The 22,865-nt window shown below is 41.7% G+C and overlaps 1 protein-coding gene across 1 annotated transcript in view; it reads right to left on the bottom strand.

The window, feature by feature from the left end:
• dchs1b (dachsous cadherin-related 1b) overlaps positions 1-22,865 on the bottom strand; it is an 83,240-nt gene that overhangs the window by 51,531 nt on the left and 8,844 nt on the right. The window contains exons 2-4 of the mRNA XM_085470362.1: positions 17,339-18,184; positions 17,057-17,254; positions 14,870-15,643 (exon numbers count right to left, since the gene is read on the bottom strand). Coding sequence (XP_085326488.1) covers positions 14,870-15,643; positions 17,057-17,254; positions 17,339-18,166 — 1,800 coding nt within the window. The 5' untranslated portion in view covers positions 18,167-18,184. The remainder of the gene's footprint in view (positions 1-14,869; positions 15,644-17,056; positions 17,255-17,338; positions 18,185-22,865) is intronic.

Genomic DNA, 22,865 nt, shown 5'->3' with positions numbered 1-22,865 from the left:
TAGTCTGCCCAGCAAGTGTGCGGTGAAATTATGTTACCCATAATCGCACACAAAACACAGGAAAAGTCCTACGTAAGTAGTTTCCTACAAGCTAAATAAAAAAGACTTCGCTATTTCTGAAACGGCTCGAGTTAACTGTGAAGATTTAAGTACGTGTTTTTGCATATTCCAGGATATGAGGAACCACTAACTCATCTGAAGTGACCCCCCCATTTTGGCTCGACACCGCTTATCAGAAGATACAGACGGGTACCCCCCCATGCCTAATTCCTTCTGTCTCACCCTCTTTCTCCCCTTCCTCTACCACCTCCTCTCTTTTTCTTCCCTGTGGTCCTGAGAGTCCTGTTACCATGGTTACGGCTGAACGATGGCTCCAACCCTTTGAAAGCCACACACACATGCACACTTGCACATGCTATCTGTATGAAGTAATGGCAACCATCCTTCACGTGGCTGAGTGTTCGTACGAAGTCCGTCTGCCTGCTCCTCTCTGTGCCCAGTTACAATAACATGACCCCCTCTCCCCTTGACAGAGATGAAAAATATCACCGGGCAGAAGATTCATGTACATGCACAAGAGAGCCTATGCTACAGTCATTCTCAGCTAGTTGTTAAAATTTGCAAAGACAAAGTCCTCTGCAGCTATTATCCTCTAATGATAACATCTAGTGCATCCTTGTGCCATTTTGGGATACCACTCTCAGTTCAGAAGTGCAGTGGAAAAGATAATAAAGTGAGTGACAGTCGACTTGAACATGAACAAGACTGAGATTGAAATATTTGTCTTCTTTCACTTTCCCTGCATGGCTCCCCTATCCACTACCCGTCTGCTCCACATCCAATCCTCCACTGCACTGCTCTGCTTCTTGATAAATATGTGCTTAAACGTGTCTGCAAGGAAGGTAGACCACAGACAAATAGCCTCCTTCAAGGGTACTGAGACAGATAGAGGTGAAAGCATGCACACAAACACGCACGCACACACACAGATACGAGCAATGGTGATGAATCGCTTTGGCCCCACCTCCCCTGTCCTCTTTCTACTTCTCTCATTGTCATGGTAACCATCAGCACTTCTACTGCATCCTGCATTCATGCTTTCACACCAGCCATCCTTTTCATCAGATTTTTTTTTCCTTATCCTCACTCCTTGTCTGAAATCTGCTGAGTTGCGTTCCTTTCAAAGCCTTTTATTTCTTTACTATGAATCATCCACCTTTTCATTAGGTGTTCACACAAAAACAGTACATGTGTTGTATATTTCATATAATACTATAATAATGTTCCACAAAGACCTTTTGTGAAGCTTTTCTTGTATGCTTGGACCAACTAGAGTTGTGCAGTGAAAGTGCTCCTTAGGAAACTGGATTTTTTTTTTTTAACTTAATGGCTTTGCCATTGTACCTCTCAGCCATGCTCACACTACATCTGTCTTATGTAGCATCAATCAGTATCAAAGGCAGCTGAGCTGAAATTGTGATGTGACCTATTATGTCAGTTACTCCCTAATTTGCTTCATGATGATTCAATTCAAGGCCCACATTGGGTTCTACAATGACGTATAACCAACCCTCATTGTCAGAGAGGGAAAACAGCTCCATTTTGACATAGGGTGTCTATATTGTGACACACCAGGCCTCCCTCCAAACTTGTCATATATGAGCATTTGTAAAGGAACTTGGCCTTCACATCAAAATGAACTGAGTAAGAATCACTTTTTAGTGTGCTGGGTTAATGCTGTCAAGGGGCACATTTTTATCAAAATCACAAATCTTTTCCAAAACCAACAACAAGCAGCTGTGAGTGCCTGAAGCTAAAGAGCTAGATAAAGGGAAAAGGGAAAAGCAAGTGAACCAGTGCCACCCTTTCAACCTCCAAATGCAAATTTACTCTTTAAAAAAGGACCTTTGACATTTGCTGCCGCATCCAAACAAGGGAAACCAATAAAAAGGTGAAAAGGACAATTAAAAGGCTACAAAGGCTGAAATTTTGAATCTTCTCTTTTAATTTAGATTATTATTCAGCTTCAAGATTTTACACTCACTAATCCAAATGCGTTAACTCCCTTATGTGCACATTAGACACAAATAAAATTATCATATTGTAAGATAAGGTGCCAAATTTTGCATTTTATCAGCAGGCTTCACTGAAATGTTTATATTGTGTTATGTGTTATCGCCAAAATAAACATCACCTGCACTGCACTTCCTGTGATCTTGGACTCTTGATCTGTATGACTTGAAAGAGCTGTTCTTTAGATAAGAAACAAAGCCTTGAGAGAAGAAAATATCCTTTCAATGGATTCGCATTAGCCCTTGTATCCGGTATTAGAGGTGCAGATCTGGCACTCTGAGGTCCTTGCAATCAAGCAGCTCCTCTGTAATCGTCCCCTGGAGCAGGGCACAAAATACTCTTTACAGCCTGCCAGCGGTGTGGGTGTTTACCAGAATGCACATGACTGCAGGGAAGCATGTATGCATGGGTATACATAAAAGTGTGTGAGTCTGTATGTAGTTTGTGTACGTGAACACCACTTGACAGCATCAGAAATCACTTCCAGCTTTCTAAATTGATATTCCCCTACAGAGAGCTGGACACCGGCCAAGAGACCAGCGTCCCTGACTGCTGGGGACAGAGAAAGAGACTGCATCACCAACAGGAACGCTCTCCCTCTTTTACCAGTCTAGACTGCAAATAGTTTTTTATAATCATATACAAATACAACTGCAGACTTTCTCTATTTTCACGCCTTGTATGTTCTACAAACCACGTGATTTAAAATATCTGGCTCGCCTGCAGACCATGATTCAGTCCTTGCATTCATTTGCTCTGAATGATGTTTAAAAAGGGCTTTAAAATCTATTTCTTTGCATTTTTTTTTCAAAAGAGATGTACACTATTTCTGACATCTGGCTCTTTCATGGCTACAAACCTAAGCCATTTTTCTTCCTTTCTGTGTGAAAATGAATGAGTGGGATATCGGATTGAATAAAGCTATATCTCATTTCATCTTCCAACCATCCAACTGTTCCTGCCTGCCACAACAGTCCCGCTCTGCTGAGCCGTGATGTGAAAACATTACGCTGCGCTGAGTGACAGCAGCTAAGACACCAGATGTCGACATCTAAAGTCGGCCGGTGCGACTCCTTGTTACTTTTCCTTTTGTCAGTTCCTTTGATCATGAAACAGAAATTTCTTTAGCATATTGTGTAAAAGTTCTAACTTTTCTGTCATTTAATTGTTTATCCATTACTTAATTACCCTGGCGTAGTAACGGGTGGGAGTGTTCAAAGTCTTTATGCACTCCTTCACATTTTCCAAAGCAGTCTGGTGTGCCAGAGTCTGTCAGGCCGAATTTGACCCCCAGGCCTAATGTTTGACATCCCTGGTTTACAGTAATACACACCTCATCTACCAGTTTTTTTAGATAGTACAGTTTGGCTTGAAAACATCATCCAGAGGCACTTTTACTGCTAAATTCCATATGACGGACATGTTATTTGAAAAAAGGGGGTGTTTTTTTCCAAGAACCTCCTAAACTGTACAACACATACCAGGGTGTGTTAGGCCAGAGTAAATCTAATCCAAAACCACAAAACTGTATTTTGTCTACATGCAGCAGAAATGTTGGTTATTGTAAATTGACATTAAATCTAACACATCCTTGCTTTAAAAGTGAAATCACTTACAGCAGCGAGACAAAACCTGGGCCAAAGCAGAGGATTTACCTAAGCTCAGCCAGCACCTATCGCCTAAGCCAAACGCCTGTAAATGTACTCGAGGTTAAAACATCACACACCGACTACTGTTTCTTGTCAAAAAGATTCATCTCGGAGTCCTTACGCGATTCCAACACTAACACCTTATGCATCATCTAACTTCTGTCGTGGACTTTGTAATTGCTAGACTTTTAATAAATTGCAACATGGGAATACTGACAGGCAAAGTGACAGGAGAGATGAAGGAACAATAGACCACCCCGAAGCAGCTAAAATGTGGGTTGAATTTTGAAATGCAGCCTGCAGAAGAAGATGTTTAAAGTTTTTAGACAAAGCGTGTCTCAACGAATCCTTCACATGACTTGGTTTCTATCACACAGCTGTTCCATCTGGTTGTTGACGGCCCAAAAACACTTCTGTTGTGTTTTGAGAGATTTTGTTTTTTTCTACTTCCAGTCTTTTCTTTTTTCTATTTCTTTTGTGTTTGATTTCACTTCTGTTGTACTTTTTTCTATTTGCTGTTGCTGTCTTTAGTTTGCAGTTCGTTAGTTTGCACCGTAGTTATGCTGTACAATAAACCCATACATATGGCACAGTGAGTTTATATCTGCACGTATGTTTTATATTTGTTAAAAGTATGTAATAACTAAGTAACAAAGTTCAAAGAGGAAGCTTAGTGTACATATATATACTTATCAGTCCCAACTAATCACAAATAGCTAGGAGAAACATCCCAAACAAGAGCTCAGAAGTCTTGTGGGGGTTAAAGATATTTTGTAAATGTTGATATTTGAAGCTTTTTTTTTTAATATTCCATCGAGGGCTTATTCACAACAACACTGATTTGGTCTAAAACTATAAGACCACCATCCATGAGGGATACATTTAGAGAGGGGACATTAAAGTCTGCCATAAGCACACTGTTGCCTTTGAAACAGTTTAATTCATGCCTCAGTACTTTTTTCATTTAAAAGGAAAAACGATAGGGAACATTATTCCTCATCTTAAGGCTGCGATTTGAATTGAGGTTCTGCTTGTCCTACATTGACGGGTTCACAGAGTGCACTAGGCTGCAGTGCAGAAAAACATCACCAACTCTGAACTCTGAAGATGGGACGTCTTCTGCTGATGGAGGAAAATTAATCATCAAACTCCATAAATCAAATTTCCTCGTGTTTACTGATTTTCTCTTCCAACCTTTCTGATCATTCCTCATTGAACCATTAGTCGTCATCACTCTTTCACTCATTCCTGTCCATTCACGCTCGCAATTGAAGATTTGCACAGTTAATCCAAACAGATCACAGCAGTTGCCCATACAAACAGTAAAGCTATTTCCACTCGTGTAGTGCTTCCAGCCCTGTCTGACAGACCGCAGCCAGCAACCACAAACACTATGCATGTTCACATGTACAGAGGCTGACAGTGGAAATAACTCTTCCACTCACTGTGGTTTCTATCCTTAGAGCCCATGCTTTATGGTTTCATCATATGCTCCTTTTCTTTTTTCTTTTTTTTTGCACATGCATTTTTCACTTAAAAAATAATTATTAGCTCTTTATCTAATTACAGCTATACAAAAGCAGCACAGAGTATGTGCATATAAAGTACCTCATTTCTGTATAGTTCAGGAACACCAGACAGGAGTTGAAAAAGAGGGAGAAAAAGCCAGTAACGGAGGTTAGTGTGGGCAGGTGAGAAATAGTAAAAGATCTCCTGTAAAAGATTCCACTATAGGGGAGTGGAAACTTTTTCCCACTCTTTTTGATGCCGCTCAAACCTTTAATAGTCATCTCATGGTGAGAGCCATCCTTATAAAAACTGAAATCGGATGAAAAGACGATATAAGGTGCATGCATGACAGACGTGATGTGGACCATGCTGGATATAAAACCCATTTTACTGATGAGTGAGATTTCCGTGCTATCACATAGACTAAGCAAAACCAGCCACGTTGTGTAATGTTGGTTTTTCAAAGCACTATATCTGGAATACTAATATTCCCCCTCTCTGCTACTCTGAGCATCTCTCCATATTTGAGCTCCTGAGGTGAGAAGGAAGTAGAAGAGGACAACAAATATCTACATATGTACACTATAACATATACGCAGACAACAAACTGCCCAACTAATGCGAAAAAGACAACAAGGCAAACTGGATTACACAAATTAAATCATCCATATATGACACAAACAAAGCCCTCAGAGAGAAAAATCATGGTCACACCCAACTGGGACTTCAATCTAAAATCTATCCCTCTGTAAAGCCGACAGAAACTGATATACTGGGAAACAAGCACTCATACTGCCCTTCTCCCCTAACTTATTGACCACCTGCTGTTCCAAACTGCAGAACCCCCTCCCAAAGCAAATATGACATAAAGATACACAGGAAGCATGCTAATTTACACCAACTCTACTCAGTGTGTCATGAAATTAGATTAGTGTGACCTAATGAACCTGCTGCTCACGTGCGTTTGTGCCCTTTTCTGTCACTTTGTATATGTGTGTGGCTGGGTTTTTTCCCTTTCCCTCTCAAACTCCACTGTCGGGTAGAGAAAAGGCAGATTCAACCAATAACAGATGTGACAGCAACAAAATGGATGCTCAGAGACAAAGTATGGACAAAAAATATTGCACAAAGGAAACACAAAGCACGAGCTGCCCAGGAGAACTGGAATAAGGAGATAGTCCTAAGAGAGATAAAGAAATCGTGCATCTGAGTGTGAGTGTGGCTGCAGTTTTCTCTGTGTTCTGTATGGAGGATCCAGTGCCTGCAGATGTTTGATATCGGCCTGTTCACCAGACGACGGGAGCTATCTCGACTGTTTTCTTGCTAAAGCTGAATGCCTCTACCTTGTCTGTTTCAGACTGCTGATAGAAACCCTCTGCACTAAAGATAAGCTTCACATTTTACCATTGTGTCATGTATACCCCTTCATCCATTGCAGAGACGATAAAATGGTATATGTTCAAGAACCCCTCTGTCATTTGAAAGACGAGTCAAGTATTGTTGAAATATTTGAAACATTGGAAAACATCAGAACAACCAGCTGACAGTGTGAGAGAAGCTGCCCTTTCTCACACGTAGCACACAGCAATCGATAGTCTGCTTTAATCTCGTTCTCGTTTCCCTGGAAAATACCCTTGCTGATTTAGGCCGAGACCAAGATAGAGCATGCAGGAGACAGTACACATGACATCCACTCACTAACTGTGAAGTCACCAGAGATATACCTGAGCTGTTCTCACATGAGCAAAACTGGACTTCAGACTGAACTTAGACTGAGAAGCTGACAGGTTAAAGACTGTTTTAACTCCCAGATGGCTAATTCAGGAATTCACATTCTTGCATGCTCCTCTTTCGGGTAACCTCTAGAACAGTTCATGGCAGCAAGATGTGCGTGTTTGTGTGAAAACACCTTTTGGTTAGATCCAGTGTATCCACGCCAGAAAAGAAAAGTGAAAGGAAGTAGTCACTACCAGATGAGATGAATGCAAGAAAGAGAAAGCAGTCAGATTGGAGAGAGACAGAAAAAAGGGGTGAAAGAAGAAAAGCCCTCACTGCCATATGGTACAGAGCATTGGGCTTAATGAGGCGTGAGGCCATCCCCTCCACAGAGGCACTGGCCAGTGAGATCACACATGAATGAATACTCTGATAGGTTTACAACACAGCATATGCCAACAACTTGTGATATGGAATCAAACTAATGCTTGCATAAAAACAAAAAGAGAGAGAAAAATGAAAGCGTTCTGATAAGATTTCAACATTTTCAATCTGATTACAACCGAAAATATTCTAGCAGAAAGAGATACTGTCGAGATCAGAGGAAAATCTGAGGCTCTGAAGCTGTGCCACCATCAAATAGAGAACCACTTTAAATGGGCAGGGTTTACATTGTTAGGTTATATAGTGCAAGTCTTGTTATATGCATCACTTCCACTTCCTCTATATAACAGCAAGAGTGTTTTATATAAACAGCTCCTGAAGTTCTTAGGAGGCTTAGGGTTGTCCATATCAAATCCCAGGAGCAGCATATATGCACTGTGAGGCCTCTCACCTGTAAATGCAAGAGGAGGAAGAAGAAGAACAGCACTTATCCATGTATAGGACCAAATTTATGATGGACTTAAAAATGCTGCCTGCTCAGTTAACTGAAAATAGGGCCTTAAAAAACCCTCACAGCTCACAGATTTGCTTCTGCATGTAGTCCAATGCATCTATGCATTGAAAAGGTTAAATTGGACCATATCCCATCAAAGCTCAGCTCCACTTCCTGACATCCAAATCACACCCTGCTGGAACTGCTGGAGACATTTCCTTCATTACCACAGCACTACCAACTTGCACACATATCTTGAAATCTCCTTTTGGACACAATGTGGTCAGGATTCATTAAAAATGCCTCACCGAGTTGCTGAAAGGTACATAAAATACACAAACGAGGAAAAATGAGATGCTTTCACCAGCAGCATCCTGCTTAGTTACATTTCCTTTATACATCTGAATCAGAAATATCACTAATGCCGGGTAAAAGGAAAGAATATCGTTTTGGGTAATATAATAATAAACTTTATTTATAAAGCACACTTAAAAACCAAGGGTATGCCAAGGTGCTTAACAAGTAAGATAGAGAATAGGAGGAGGATAATAAAAATAGAAATAGGACCAAAGCAAGTACTAAATACGCAAGCAGATAACTGTCACTGATACGAAGCAACAGGTACAGAGCAAACAAGAATTTAAATGAGCATAAAAGTGCATGATATAAAATCATAAAAGAAATATTAACTAGAGGGAAAGGCAAGATTGAATAAGTGGGTTTTTAATCGTGATTTGAACAGTGCAATGGAATCAGATGCGCGGAGGTCGAGAGGAAGGGCATTCCACAGTACCGGGGCAGCCAGAGCAAACGCACGGTCACCCCGGGACTTCAGTCGAGATCTGGGTTGGGTCAGAAGTAGTTGAGTGGCAGATCTGAGTGTTCTAGCAGGAGTATGTGGTTTGAGAAGTTCACTAAGATAACTTGGCGCTAATTTATTAATAGTTTTGAAAGTAAGGAGTAATATTTTAAATTGAATACGGTACTTTATGGGCAGCCAATGCAGGCTAGCTAGGACAGGAGTAATATGGCAAAATTTCCTGGTACCAGTCAAAAGGCGGGCTGCTGCATTTTGGACAGTTTGCAATCTAAGAAGAAGAGAAGAGGGAAGACCATAGTACAAGGAGTTACAATAATCCAACCTGGAGGTCACAAAAGCGTGAATAAGCCGCTCCAGGTCCTCATGCGGAACATAATGCCTAGCCTTAGAGATAAGGTGCAGCTAAACACCAGCTAAATAAAACCAGAACTCTTGGATTATGACACAATTTGACACAAATCTTGCCTCTGTACACCACCACAGTGTATTTTAAACTAAACAATCAAAGTGTGATTTAAATTTTTTTGGCAAAAAACAGCATCTAAGAGTGTCAGAACCATAATCAGCTCTTTTAACTCACCCAGAGGCTCTAAGGGGACACAACAGTACTACACAATAAATTCTAACATCAGCAGGCTAGCACCTTCACAAAGGCAATACTAGCATGTCGCTGCTAAACAGGGATCATTTATAACATGATCACCATTCTAGTTTGACATATTGTTTAATTATTATGCTATTACAGCTAAGGTTGGTGTTCAGGTCATTAGATTTGTATGCATGTGGTCAAAAACCAGCGTCCTGGCAATATGAAAGCTTGACCCAGTGATACCACTGTATGAAAATTCAAAACATCAAATCACAAACTGATCCAACAAAGAATATGATTGAGTAGCATCAAATTTCAAATGACATCTATTCCATGTTTTTTCATAGAAATAAATTCTCATTTTTGGGCTATAAAGCAAGCAACACCCACAGTCGTAGGGCTGATCTTTTAAATCACAACAACTAGATGCTTTACATTTTAATTTAAAGACAACCCCAACAATCAGATGGCCCCCTATGAGCAAGCACTGATGACTGATTAGGGATGAGGGGAAGGAGAGGGGACAAAAGACACACTGTGGCAGTAATCAATCTAATATATTCTGCAAAAAGGTGTCCAACAAAAGAAACCCTTGGGGGTAGCATATAACATTTATAAAACCAGAGAACCTCCCCTGAGTTCAGACCATAGAAAGTTATTACTACAATAATTTTAAGAAGTAAAGCCCACCTCTTTATGCCAACAGTTTACAGGCACAAGTCGAAAACCAAAATGGATTTTCTTCATGGTATCTGAGCCTCCAGTAGCAAACAGGTGACGAATTCCGAGTGAGTGTTGATGGATGTTATGAGAATAGTTCACATAGCAGACACACCATCCTGATCCCTCGTCACACACATCCTGTCAACAACGCCGGCAGCTGAGAGAAGTGTGACTCGGAGAGAGAGAGGCCGAAAGAGGCAGAAATACTGTACCAGACAAAAAGCATATGAGAAGAGGGGCCAGCTGTTAACAGCATGAAACGATTCACCAACTTTTCAGTCTCGCTCGCGTCTTTGTGCAAAACCCTGCATTTGTTGTCGACTATCACCTGTTAAATGCAAATTGTGGCATGTGATGACAGCGAGCGCTGAAAACTCTTCTCTTTTTCCATTCAGCTATTGATCCAAGTAAATTCATCACACTGACAGATTAATCAAAACGCCCAAGTCACGGGCGAGAGTTTCAACAGGCGCGGGCCTTATTAAAGACCAGCTACTGCTGTGCAAGAGCAAGAGTGAGGGAAGACGTCAAGCGGACAATAAATTTCATCTTCCTCACACTTTTTCAAGCTAAATAAAAAACTATAGTGTGTTTTGAGACTGGGCTGGAAAAGGGGAATGGGCTCCAAGTGGAAGCTGTGGTTTGTTCTGGCTCTGGTTTCCATGGGGGTTAGATTCAGCGCAACACCAGCAGGAGACTGGGAGACTGGTTTGGTGTTACAGGAAGCTTATGCTGAATACCTTCCTGCCTTCAGTGAGTCACAATGTATCTCTGGAGCTATTGCTATTGGTTTATCAAATGTGATTAGTCTCAGTGTGGATGTGTGTAAGCGTTCCTTATAGAGGCTGAATAGAATTTAGCTGTGGGATCTCTGACTTTGGACTTCACAACAAAAGGGCTGATTGCTCTGACAGATAGACACACTGTGTTTGCTTAAGTGGTTTTCTGGTAGGTTCAGAAAGACTAACTCCACCTGTTAAAAGAAACCTCCCCCACCTATATGTTTTTCACTTAGTTTCGGTTACCTTCAAAGGCATGCCCATATGTGCTTGTGTGAGTTGCTGTGACAGCACAGAAAAAAGACTCCTGCCAGCTGATGGATTTGAACTCAAGAACTTCTTGGTCTCAGGTGATGGTGCAACTACCGCACAACTATGCCTCAAACAATGACCCAAACTTCTCAAGCGTGATAGGGCAATATTAAACGACAGTCACAGAGTCATATGGTGGCAACATTCAAATTACATTTTTAACAGTTTGGGGTACTGGATCCACCTGACTGACCTGAGACATCTAAAATTTATTCGGGAAAGCCTTAAGGAGTTGGTGTTACATTATTTTGTAAACTAAGTTTTCATCACAGGGCGTTACCCTACCAGCGTGTTAAATTTCGATGCTTTGTCATGAAGCACGCAATTGCTGTAATTCAAAGATATATTGTCCAGTCTGCACAAAACTTAACAGGTTTGATGAGAGTCGTGCGTCAAACACATAGTAGTAAGAAACTTTTAGAGCGCCTCAAAGTGGAAACAGGAAATGTTTTATATTGTACTGTACTGTATGCACCTCAAAGTGGTCTGAATGAACTTCAGAATATTTTGGTGTCTAAGCCTAACAAAAAGTGTCCACTTAGGAGTGACAGCGTTTTGGATTAGTGAGACTGTCATAAAATCATCATGTTCTCAGTTGCCTGAAGCCAGCAGCTCTAATTTTATAACTCGAGTTTACTAAGCAGATTTGTGTATTTGGGCTGTGGTACTAGAGCGCTTCACTGCTTTTGTAGAGCAATGCCAACAAGCCATTTCCCATCTCTTCATATAGTACATTTCCCAGAAGAGCACATCTGTGTCTGTCTGGATGAGTGTTTTTCAACAGCCCTGACCAGGAAACCACATGCTGAACATCACAGGGGAGATCACCTGCTGAAAATGAGGTCACATACACATACACAGACATACTGGATGACATACGGACATGCGCATACTCGTATATACACTCACAAAAAAAACTTGTGCTTTCCGCTTTGTTGTTTTGTTTTTAACTATCGAAGCTAATTTATCTTTTTGTTTTGAAATCATCATTTCACTTTTATTTAATTTGGACTTGATTTGCTTTATTCTTTAATCAAAGCAAAGCATCAATTCGCTGATGTCAGTTGAGGCTGTTTTGGAGCTACGACCAGAGTGTGCGTGCTACTGCTTGTGAGATTAACAGTGCCTTTCCAGCAGTCAGGTTATGCTGGAACTCAGCATGTCATTGGATTTGACAGAGGCTCTGCAAGGAACAACCCACACAGATGGGAAAAATGCTTTAACTCTGAAAAACACAAATTTTAAACGAGTAAGAAATCTGAAAGTAATCATATGCACTCAGTAGAAGTAGCAGTCAATCAGAAAGAATGATGACATGAGATCAGATGATTTCAGCGACCTTCACATGCAAATTTTTAGTTTTTAAGGACTAACTTTGCTTGCTTTTCACCACCAGTTACAATCTCCAATGTTCTCATGACCTTTACCTTCTCAGGTTGTGAACCCGATTCCGGCGAATGTGTATGCTACACACTCGCACACACACAAACACACACAGCCACTTTTTAACCTCACCAGCCTGGGAAATACTTTAAGGAAGCGGAAGAAAAGGAAAGCGAGGAAACTGAGAAATAAATAACCCCTTTGTGTCGTGGCCATATAAACAGTGCAGCACATTACAGATTACTAGAGTGGCCAAACTGATAAGAAGCTCCCTACACACTGCATGTACTACATTTGTGTGTATGTGTAGGTGAAGAGTGAGCGAAAGCAAAATCAACCTATGGAGAAAGATGTAACGAGACAGAAACAAGGGAAAAACTGGGAGAAAACAAATGACAATGAAAATAAAGATATGACAAAACAAAAAGCAAATTGTGGGACTCAGGAAAGACTGGAAGAAAAGCAGCATATAGAACGTTCTTCATACATGTCTCCTGATAACACATTTCCTTGTTTAGATATTAAACATTAGTTGATTTCCCCCCATTTTTAAGTGTCCGAAATCCAAACTTAGCCAGCCGGGCCAGCGTAGTAATTCCAAACTCCAAACAGTGATTGCTAAATATTGTAAATATTTGTACAATTCTGCCATTGTCTTGACTGTGCGGAGCGTGACAAATCTCACAAACGGCTAATCTGTGCCAAATAACACCGCAAGAAAATATGTAAACTGAATCCAAGCAGGCCAGCTGACCCAAATCTCGACTTTCCCACTAGCTGACAGTGTAAAAAAAAATGATGCTAGTAAATCACAATAATTAAATGATCAGTTCAAAACAAATCTGGAACAGGATTCATTAAGCTATGATGTCAGGTCTCAGATTATTTCGTGCGCTTGTGTGTCCATGTTGCACTGGCCAAGAAAAAAGTTAACACCAGCTGCCATTATACTGAAAAACTGCAGCTCTTGTGGGGAGACTCTCGCCTGGAGTTTCTCGGCACAGATGAAGCAAGCATTGAGGAACGTGCCGGAATGACTAAATCAAACCTTATTCAATCTCTCTGGCACACTGGAAAACTACCCGTGATGTCTGGCATGGGATTAGCCTGCACCTAGTGCCAGAATAACTGCCGGCTAGGATTAGAAAGAAAAAAATCAGTAACAGTTGATTACAACTGTTGCAACAACTGGAATGAGGGTCTAGAGGGTTCATTTAGTTGGTTAAGGGATGTAATAATGCAAAAGGGCAAGCTAACTGAGGACAAAGTACAGGGTTCAGACAAAATCACCGCCTGGATCTGACTGTGAAAACATTTAAAGGTTCCATCTGTGCATTTCTTGTTCTTTCTACATATCAATCCCTCTCTCCTCTGCTGTTTTACTTCATTTACATCTTATAGTCCTCATTACATTTCGTCACGTCTCATGTCTTCCCAAAGGAGCCAGCCCATATGCCAGCTTTTCCAATGCATGGTAAGTGAACCTACAAGAACATGAAACTCTACTAGTCTTTCTGGTTTTAATACGGCACCAGAGCCTTTTATTAGAATCTCAGTGGTGTTTTAGGCCCAGCAGTGAGCTATCTTAAAATTTTTGAAAAAGGGGTGGGGTGGGGGGGGTTCTGCCTCATGTCAAAGCGTTTAAAACTGGCTTGTAAAATCTGCTGGTCTGATCTGTGCACGATGCCATGTTAAGACCTTTCTGGAAGACAATCTAGCTCTCCTTTTTAATCAGGCGAGGTCCGCCTCATATATGAAAGCTGCTGAAATCGTGACGAAAACAAGACAGTTAAGCCGAAGCGAGGTACTGCACCGATACCAAGGGCTCACCCCACATTTCTGGCTAAGTTACCATGGCAATCCTACGAGGTGAGAGAGAGGACACACCAGAAGAGAGTAAATCTCCTCAAAGGAGCTTCAGGAATTCAGGTAAAGACTCCCTCCCTGCTTTTCTTTTTCTTCTTTCTGTTAAATATAGTTTCCCTTTAAATGAGATCATTGAATATCCCAGACTTTATGAATCACATCACAATGTGTCAGTGCTTCCAAGTGCCCCATCCATTGTGAAGCAGGATTTTGAGACTGCTTTTCACTTCAGACGTGACTTTGATTTCCAGACCACTTTATATTGATGTATAAATCAGGCCTTTGCCAGGGGAGTAATCATAGTGGGTTTTACGGGGAGTGTGTTTGTGAAAAGAGAGAGGGAATAAAGAGATGAGAGGACTGGGAAGACAGTGAATACTAGGTTTTGGCTGCGTAAGTAGGACAATAGTTTTGTGTTCAACACACTGCAAGATAGAGCTCTCAAAGAATTAAAAATGTCAGTTCCTCTACAAAATGAAGACAAGTAGAGAGAAAAATAGATAAAAGATTTATAAGTTAGAAGGAGAAGCAAAAGGCTGAAGAGAAAACTTTCTCTGTCAGGGTTTCTCCTACCTCTAAGAAGCAAGTCCCCGCTGGGGTGTTTTCCTTGATGGAGGTATTGTAGAAGTTGCTGGAGAACACCGGCGTGTTGTCATTAACATCCTGCAGCACAATGTCCACTTTCGCTGTCGATGACAGCGGCGGGCGTCCGCTATCCATCGCAACCACAGTCACACTAGGCGCTGGCTCTGATTCAAAATCCAGAGCAGTTGCTGTGGTAATGATCCCAGTAACTGGATCGATCGAAAACCAATCAGAGTGAGAGTTTTTGCCCTTTAGCAGGCTATATCGCACATCCCCATTGGGGCCCTGGTCCTTGTCCCTGGCAGTAACCTGAAGAACAAAGGATCCAGGATACACAACCTCAGGAATGGTTTGTCTGTACGCCTGCTGGTCAAACAGAGGGGGGTTGTCATTGACATCAGTCACCTGGATGGTGAAAGAGGACTCTGCTCTGAGCGGGGGTGTGCCAGAATCTGTGGCCATCACCCTCAGGTCATACGAATCCCGCTCTTCTCTGTCCAAGACCTGGTCAACATATATAAGGTAAATGATACTGTCCTTGGTTGTAAGAGCAAACTTCCCATCACCACCCTCAAGAGACACATTGACGTTGGCGTACTCTCCATAATCTGGGTCGGTGACAGATATCCGAGCTACATATTGGCCAGGCTGGGCTCCTTCTGAGATTCTTGGAGAACCATCCTCACTGAGGAAGATGATGGTCATAGTAGGCTGATTATCATTGTAGTCACGGACATGAATAGTCACAAATGCATTGGTCACCTGTGAAAACAAGTTATAGGATTTAGATAATTCTTCTACTGGGAATTCATCAGCGCAGCACAAGTTCTTCACATTCATTATATTAGTTTGTACTGTTGGTATGCTTAAATCGACTATTTAAGACTAATTTAGGCTAAACATGTTAGTGGTCAGGAAAACAAGCTCCAGCAACACTTCATCATGTCACCACGTGTTGACACTGATGAAGGCTACAGACTGAAATGTGTTGGTCAAGCAATAAAGTTGTTCTTCATACTAGAGGTGCTACTAGGCCTACAGTCACTCTTCTAAACCAAAGTGATGGAAAAACAAATTAGCTTTGACCTGATGTGTCATGGTCCTGGGTCTTTTGACCCAGTGTTTTAAGTTTGAGTTTATTTTGTTCATTAGGTTATGTAAGTTCATTTGGTTATTAGACTCCTTGTGTTTTCTTCCCCTGTATTTAAGCTTCCCCTCACCCTTCGTGTTTCATGCTGCGTGTCTTATGTTATCAAGTTTGTATTATTATGCCTAAGTGTTTCTAGTTCTTATTATTTCCCCCTCCGTTTCCGACCATGTTAAATCTCCCCTGCTCTTCATGCGTTTCATGTCTGTGTCTTACGTTGTCAAGTTCTGGTTGTCGTGTCTACGTCTGCATGTTTCCTGTTTTATTTTGAAAAGGGGTCTTGTGTTCTGTGCTCATGCGGTTAGTTTTACTCTTGCCTGTGCATCATTATGTTTATCCTAGTCAGCTGTTTCCTCATGTGTCTCCACTTCCCCTAATCACCTCCTGTGTATTTAAGTCCTCTGTTTTCAGTGTGTGATTGTCAGGTCGTCTGTTGTCCACGCCATGTTTCCTATGCCATGCTTCCAAGTTTCTTGTCTAGGTTTTTCTTATTGTTTGTTTAGATTTCCCAGTTTAGGTTTGTGTTCATTTTGCTTCAGTTTGCCTTGCCCTTTGTTTGTACCTTTTCTACCAGCCATATTAAACGGCTCGCCTTTGTTAACATTTCAAGTTCTGTTCCCTGTTCCTTGGAGTCTGCGTTTTGGGTCCTTTTCTCAATTCATACAGTCTGCCCTCGCCAGACTGTGACATGATGATGGTGATAGAGGAAACTCAGGGGATCACAAATCCTGAAACAGACTAGATAGCAATGCCATACAATATTTGTCTTAAAAAAGGTGAAACCAACCACAATGTGTCACTAACATTCATCGTCTGGGAACCACAAAATTGAATGGAACCAGCGAGGAATCCATGTCTAGATAATAATGAATTTGGACCATCAGTATCAATCAATAGGATTCGTGCTCTTTGCGGCTCATTAGCAATTTCTATCTAATATAAGTATATAATACGATATGCTACAACCTATTAAACACACTGCACGGCTTTGTTAATGCACTATAATGAAGGGGCCACAATGCAGTTACCTCAGGGTGGCTGGCATTATCCCTGGCCTGGACCACCAGTTCATGAACCCTCTTAAGCTCATAGTCCAGGGGTTTATTCAGAGTGATGACCCCAGACTTTACATCAATGACAAAGTAGCATTCAGGGTCACTCTGACGTCGGTTGATTTCATAAAGCACCAACCCATTATCACCTTCATCCTCATCTGTGGCAAACACCTGCACAGACAGCAAAAACAAAATCCTGATGAATGTGGAGTCAAAAACATTATTTTAGAACCAAATTAGAGCACAAAAACTAACCTGAAGGATACTGCTTCCCTGCGGGAGACTTTCAGAGATAATAGAGTGGTATCTGCTTTGATTGAAGACTGGCGCGTGGTCATTTATGTCAGTCACAGTCACCTCCAGGGTCATAGATCCCATCTTCCTAGGTGAGCCCCCGTCAAAAGCCTCTATTACCAGGGTGTACGATGAGCGTTTTTCCCTGTCAAGCAGTCCATTGACTACCAGGTCTAGATATAGCACCTTGTTAGCACCTCTCTTGGTCTCAAGTTTGAATGTCTGGCCTACATTGCCCTCACGAATAGCATAGCCTTGGGTGGTCAGCTGGTCCTTGTCTGCATCGGTCGCTGGCTCCAGAGAAAACCTTGTGCCCACAGCTGTGTGCTCAGGGATCTTAAGAACAGCACTCTTTTTTGGGAACACAGGTGCGTGGTCATTGATGTCGTTGACAGTGATTGACACTTCAATAGTGACCCCGGTCATTGTAACAGCAATGAAGCTATAGTGGTCCCTCTGTTCACGATCCAGACGGCGTGCAGTGGTAATGATGCCTGTGGTCTCGTCAATATTGAGGTCATTGCTGACACCTGTGCTTTCGTGGTCCGAGATGAAATAAAGACTTGCAGTTTCACCAGGCGGTAACCCAGCACTGATGTCCCCAACAATGGTCCCTGCCGGTTGCTCTTCATCCAGCTGGAGTTCTAGTGCACCGAGAACAGTTGTTGTCTGGACCAGAACAAGGATGACACAGAAATAAAAATAGACCTTCTGATGCCAAAGACGTGAGCGCACACAGGGTTCACTGACCCAAAACCTCCCTCTTGACCCTTTACTTGTTATCGGCATGGCTGGGTTCTAAAACTCCTGGAAGAAAAGAAGAGAGGGAAGACAATATTAGCCACAAAAATATGACTTTTTAAAAGTGCAGGTATATTTTATGAAACCTGAATTGAGCAAGTGTACAGCGCTTTTCATTCGCTATTGAAAATTCCCTCTTGAAAATTCGCTGTTTTGCATGAAACAAAAAGAGAATGTTCATCTCTTTTTTATTTTCACTGAGTATGTATCTTAAATCCCCGCATGACAAGGTGCTAACACATTTATAGTGGTATAGAACAGATATTAAAGACACTGCCTGATGAATTTCAGCTTTTTCCCCATAAAATAGATATATATAACATTTTAGACAGAAGTTTCCAGCTGGATCTGGAAGCACTGAAAGAGCATGACAATGGACGTCTGAGTCTGTCCAGGATCCACAGTGGGTGGACCAAACTGAGGACAGTCATAACTTATAATTATCCACAGGATAACAACTTTTATCCACTCTGTGACAATATCTTAAAGTGGGCAGAACATAACACACTGGGAATTAAGATCTGTTTGTCAAATATTTTATAGATAACACAGATCAGAACAGCAAATGCTTACAATAATGCAGAAAGCCTGGGAAAGTATGCCTATAGCTTAGCCTCTTAGCCTCTCTGGTTCCCCAAACTTTAAATCATGCACGCTTCCATAAAGTATCCTCCTCATGCTAATGCCAAATCAATGGAAGTAATGATGAACAACTGTCCACAAACCCCTGCAGAGTCACACGCTTCTTGCTAGCAACTGTTTATGCTTAGCCTCTTGTGCCAGAAAGCGGTATGGTGACATGTCGACAGCAGGAACCTTAATCACAAGATTTTCAAAGTCAAACTAAAACTCACCTGACAGTGTTTTAAGCTAACCTGCGGCATAACCACCATCTGGTTCTTCCAGCAAGTTAAAACAAACACCAATAATTATCTGCAAATGGAAACTGACCCAGTTTTGACACATACTTTTGCATACTAGCATAAAATCCTGGAAATACGCTCATAAATGTTCTGGCAAGTTTAACCGAACAAGTTTAACTGGACTCTCACGAGATAGATGCACGTTTTACCCCTTGGCGAAGTCTACAAATATTTAGATTACTTTCAAAATGAGACCAATTGTTTATGCACGTTTCACTCGTATTTATAAGGGAAGATTTATTGAGCATATAACTCTTCAAAACATCCTGCAATGAGGAGAACCGTCCAGCCCTGACACAACTCATTCATCACACTTTTGAGACCAGAGAGATGATGCTTTAACAATATTCTACGGCGATCTGAACATTAATGCCTAAACTCTCTGCAATGTGAATGATTCCTGCCCCTGTTGCTGTTAAATTATCAAAACTATAAATGTGCGATGCAGGCAAAAGGCCAGTAGCAAACTAGAGACAAGTTTTCAATGGCGGGCGGTGGCCCTTGCTGGATGGCCATATTCACCAAAAAAAATCACTCCCATAGTGCATGTATAATCTGGACAGTTAACTTTAGGAATGTCTTTCACCTCTAGAGAAAAAGCCAGCCTGCTGCTGGCTGCAGATTTCGCACATACATTAAACTAAAGAATTCATAGTCTCACACACAAAAGGACCATACACTTACCCTTTTGAATGACTGCTATCTCATATACAATAATCAGAAGGAAATGAGTTTCTTGCTAGTAGTTTAGATTTACAAGTCTCCTTAAAAACTTTTAAGTATGCATATGACACAAATAAAACATAAAACAATATTTTATGTGATGAATCCTCGTGCTATCATCCACTTTACCAGTCTTTCTACTGACTCTGACCTGCGGTCATTTATGAGGCCTCTGAGGAGGAAAGATTAATAAAGGCTATAGCTCCACGGGGACTGGGGAAGGGGACACTGATACTGGCCCCTCTGACTGACCCCTACATCTGGTACAGACGGCTGCTCTGGACAGTTGCTGCACTCCTACACAATGCTCAGGCTGAGCACATGTCTCCACACAAAGCCCTTCTTTTGTTGTCTCTGTGTTTCAAAGTAGTTGTCAGTGTTTGTGTCTGTCTGAAACAAGACGAAAAGAGAGGAGAGAGAGAAGTTGAAAGAGGCCTGGGAGACAATTAGGGGTGTGAGGAGAAAACAAAGCCTTTTAACTGCAGTGAGGGAAACTCAGAGTCATAGCTTGGGCCTTTTGAGACGTCGCTCTGATGAAATTAACTCAGTACCATAACACAGCCATTGAGCAGACCAAGGAGAACAGCATGAAAAGAACAAAGCAGAGACGTGGAAAAAGCAGATTTGGAACACAATAGCAAAAGTAACATTCATTGCAGTTTGCTTTGGCTTGGCAGGCCTGTTGCCTTTAGAGACCACTGGACTGTGCAGGCAGAACTTATGATGTCAGAAAGGGTGTATTCCAGTCTTTTTACGTCTTTTCTCTCTCACTGCTTCAGTTGAGTGTCAGTGAAAGGTAATATTGATGAACTGATCGCATGGCTGCAATCTGTCACTGTCAATGAGCAGTCTGTCCATGACATCATCTCCACCTTTGACATGGGCTGCAATACACTTGTGTTTGCTTTGGACAACACGAGCCGACGAGGGATGGAGAGTGCAGGGGCTAAAATAGAGCTCGTATTGAAAGTACTCTGGCTTTAACAAAGAGTCAGCGGAGTAAAAGATAATCACCTGATACACTCCCTCTAGTGGCTCTCTTTAAAATTATGATGAATTATGCACGGCCAATTTAAAGAGGTTTGGAATTTCTCCTAATCTTAAAAAAAAACAGAAAAGTAAGACATAAAGGGGTTCAAGCAGCACAACAAGCAAGATTCAACCTGTCTGCAGGCTTTCATGTGTGCATGACATGTGCATGCAAGCAGTGACATCATCTGTGTGCGACCACATTGACAGACAGGGCAGACCCTTAGGGCTCCACGCAGTCTCAGCCACATTATATCTGGCATTGCACCCCCATAATCTCCTTCTGCTGTGTGCAGCCCTCAAAGCCTCAAATGCATGGGCCTCCGCTCTTAAGCGCTGCAGCCAAATAATAGAAAACCATAGCGTTTTCTATATGTGACCATTTAAAGCAGTACGGTATGTGCGCGAGGATGTGTGTAAATGTGTTTATACTATCGAAACTCAGTTGTCAGGAATAGCTTCTCCACGTGCGGTGCCATCTCCCAATCCCTTGCATGTTCTACTCCTCCTCCTCCTTCCCTCTGTCCGTTCCCTCTAATGTATTTAGCAGATCTGGCTGGGCACGCCATAGTTACGCTCAGCCAAGCCAAACAGGACTCAAAGTCACAAAGTTCCAAGTAAAAACAGGCTGCTCTGTATCACCGATATCTATGCCATCTTGTGCTTTGATGGAACAGCAAAAGGGTTGCATTAAGCTGGTTTCTCAGTGGTTAAAGGGTAGGGCTTTGCCTATAGATACTTGTCACTTCTGGAACTGCTTCCGTGTCACTCAGAACACTGGCCAAACTTTGTGATTGACAGTAAAGACAGAAAGAGAAGAGAATAAAAGGAAAAGGTTTCATGCTGTGTCAAAAGTCAACAATAAAATGTGCCACAAAGACAGAACACTGAATACAACCATCTTTTTGCATTTTTAAAACCCCATCTGTTAAAATCTAGTGTATCATCAGGCACAAGACCTGCATGCTTGATAACCCCAACATGGCAATGCTCTGGTTTGTAAAAGTATGACAAAGCATTTTCTATGCAAGTATACGGTTACATTTAAATGACTGAGAATGAAAGGTTAGGTCAGTTTGTAGTGAAACAGGCTGCAGTGGTCTGCAGTGCCAAAAAAGCTTTGTGGGACAAGGGAAGGAGGGCTGAGTCTTGCAGGGGGTATAGGATGGAGGAAAGCTTTGTTCTTCAGTTTTCATGTCACTTGGGTTGTGTGTATGTGTGCGCGTGTGTGTGTTTAGGAGCACAAAAACAATGACTGCTGTGTCCCCTTGAGTTGCCTTGCCATGCATATCTGGATATAGACGTCCTATTTCTAACCCCAGTTGTCACCAGCAGTAGGCACATGTGCGTGTGAGCCGTCTGTGTGTCTTTGTGCATATTACGTGTAATTCCCTGGCTCTGCTTTTACTTTTCCTCAATTTAAGAACCTACACTAAAGGTGAATATCAATTTCAATTCATTTCCACAACTGAATCAACCCCCACCCAGTGATTCTGAAGGATAACAGCACCAGGCTCTCAGACAGCCAGACGGCCACTGTCTGGAAAGTTGCACACACACTGAAATATACATGTTTGTGCTACACCAAAACACAATCAATATTAATACTACTACTCATAGAGCGAGTTCATGACTGTGTCATATGACTGGAGTACATCACCCAAGGGATGCATGTAATTGTAAAAGCGCTCACAACCAGTGAAACGCAGCCTAATTCCAGTGTGAAGACTGGTAAGCCCTTAGTAAGTACATTTGAATTAATTATGCTGGAATAAGAACCAGTTCCTTGGCACTCCTCTGCTTTAGACGTCAGTCCTAATCCATCCACAACCAGATAGTGTAAAAAAAGTGAAAGAGAACGTGCTAAAACTGGTCGGGCGTTGGTCTCCTGTGGATAGTGTCATAATTCATCTCACATATCTTATTATAATTTGAATAAAATTTCTGACTTTTAATTCTCTTCCTATCAAATTGTTACTAAGAGCTAAAAGCTCAATTACAAACTCTCTTAT

This window comes from Copadichromis virginalis, linkage group LG10, assembly GCF_057382275.1.
Source record: "Copadichromis virginalis isolate Kocher_CV1m ecotype Utaka linkage group LG10, C_Virginalis_male_GT1.1, whole genome shotgun sequence".
NCBI lineage: Eukaryota > Metazoa > Chordata > Actinopteri > Cichliformes > Cichlidae > Copadichromis > Copadichromis virginalis.
Note: the sequence above shows the minus strand (reverse complement) of the source record. Positions and strands in the feature narration are given on the sequence as shown.